Source organism: Aristolochia californica, unplaced genomic scaffold (genome assembly GCF_029961685.1).
Source record: "Aristolochia californica isolate CCGP_79_NKW_82.1479 unplaced genomic scaffold, dmAriCali1.0.hap1 SCAF_9, whole genome shotgun sequence".
Classification (NCBI taxonomy): Eukaryota; Viridiplantae; Streptophyta; class Magnoliopsida; order Piperales; family Aristolochiaceae; genus Aristolochia; species Aristolochia californica.
Window position 1 is genome coordinate 23,527,164 of NW_027182290.1, and position 2,077 is coordinate 23,529,240.

Below are 2,077 nucleotides of genomic sequence, written 5' to 3' on the forward strand. Positions count from 1 at the left end.
CTTGTATTCTTAAGCATGATTATGTTATGGAGCTGAAGGGCATGAAAAAGTCTAACATGACGTTTTATCGAATGCATTTAAACGTTTTATAATGGTAAATCCCTTAGAATAGCCTATATCATGCTTAGTCAAAATAGTACATTAGCATATGGCATGATTGATCAACCTACTGATGGAGGTATTTGCTCTTTCTTTTAAGTCTATCAAGATGATTATTATACATTAGTATGCTCAATTACAAAGTCTTGGACTCCTATGTGATAACTTATAGTTAAATGGTAATAAGTTTATTATAATATTCTTATTATTTATTTTTATAGTTTTAAATGTAGGTCGGAGCTTGAATCCGGCTCGAGCTCAAACTCAAACTCAGTTAAAATTTTGGGTTTGAGTTTGATTCTAATTTTAGGCTCGAGGCTAAACTCGAGTTTAAAACATTTAGATCAAGTCAAACTCAAACATATCTAATCACTAGCATGTTGTGTGGCAAATCATTCACCCCTTGTAGAATCTAAGATTATATTAAAAACCGATCAGCCTCCTCTGTTTATGGCTCTACTTCTATTTCATTGAACAAATAAAATTCATACGGAGACCAGGTTGAAGGCTTCGTAAACTTTCCTGATTGTAGAAAGCCCTCATTTCCTCTTTTAAGCAACAAAAGGAAGGAAGTTACATGTGAAGCAGGACTGTGAGAGACTTTGGAATACGAATAATAGAGTTAATTGCCACAGAAATTCGATTAGCGATAGATCTGTAAAATCAACATGTCCGTCGTCAACGTACGGTTCTTTTTGAAATGTTCATGAAAAGAAAGAAGAGAAATTAAGAAGATCTGCCAACATCAGGTTTGGCAGAACAATTGGCAGAGAGGAGGGAGATCCCATAACCCATCGGTTGGTTCATGAACGGCTTCCAAGTATTCATGAACCCCGTTAATGGCATACAACGAAGCAGAGATTTGCCTTTCCACCTTCATGCGGTCAAACTCCGTGAGCTCTGATCTTACGTTCTCTGGCAATACCATTTGTTTTGGTAGCTCCATTAAGTCTTGAGGAAACGAAAATCTGCCGATCCCAGGTCCCAGAATACAGGAGAGATCCTGCTCAGATGAGCCGCCGGCTTCGAAATCTTCGCGGCAGTGGCTCATGTCTGGTCGATAATCATCATCGAAGATCTGGGTCTTCGTGTCGAGGTCATAAGATTCGCAACTGCTGGTGGTGGTGATGGTTGTTGGTGTAGTAGCGGTGGAATTGGAGACACGACTGGTGGAAGAAGCAGCAGCAGCGGCAGCAGCAGAGCTAGAACCGGAAGAAGAAGGAAGGGATGATTGCCTTTTGGGTTTCTTGTGATTGAGAAGATTACGAATGCGAGAGGCCAGAGGCGAATTGGACGATACGTGGGTTATGAAGTTGGTTCGAGTGTTGGACCCACGAAGAAGACAGGCAGCTTCGTCGTAGGCTCGGGCGGCTTCTTCTGCTGTCTCAAAAGTCCCCAGCCACATCCTAATCTTCTGCGTTGTATCTTTAATCTCTGCAACCCATCTTCCCGACGGCCTTTGCCTAACGCCCACGAACTTGTTGATATTGCTGCCGTTGTGGCCTTTACTACTTCTTCCCTTGAATCGGCTGCCCTTAGCGGTCGGAATCATTTGATGATGTTGTTGTACTTGCTGGATATCGAGCTCCATGGAACCAGAGAGATCGATGCTTTCAACTGCGTGCCAGCTGTGGAGAGGATGGTTTGATTTAAGAGAAGATGAGGATTGGGAGAGAGAGAGAGAGAGAGAGGGAGGCCTCGTCTAGAAACTCAAGATAGTGGTCATCTCGTCTGTTTCTCCTCGTCTGACTACTAATTGGAATTTTATGGATTTTTAATGCATTTGGAGCTTCGACTGAGTTTCCTAACCTTATTTTTGTATCCTTCTTTATGTCACAAACCTTTACTATTTGTGGCCATTTCAAAATAACATAAGACAGCGTTATTCCCAAAAAAAAAATAATTAACAGTGAAAGAGGGAAGAGAAGATAAAGAATCCCAGAGGGCACGCTTGGTGTCGCCACTTGGCAGTATTTGA

General features: G+C 41.7%; 1 protein-coding gene across 1 annotated transcript; it reads right to left on the reverse strand.

The window, feature by feature from the left end:
- Positions 1-844: 844 nt before the first annotated feature.
- Positions 845-1,690, reverse strand: LOC137940669 (ethylene-responsive transcription factor ERN1-like). The gene has a single exon (XM_068785815.1). It carries the CDS (start codon positions 1,688-1,690, stop codon positions 845-847), a length of 846 nt encoding a protein of 281 aa, XP_068641916.1.
- Between the last annotated feature and the right edge of the window lie 387 nt (positions 1,691-2,077).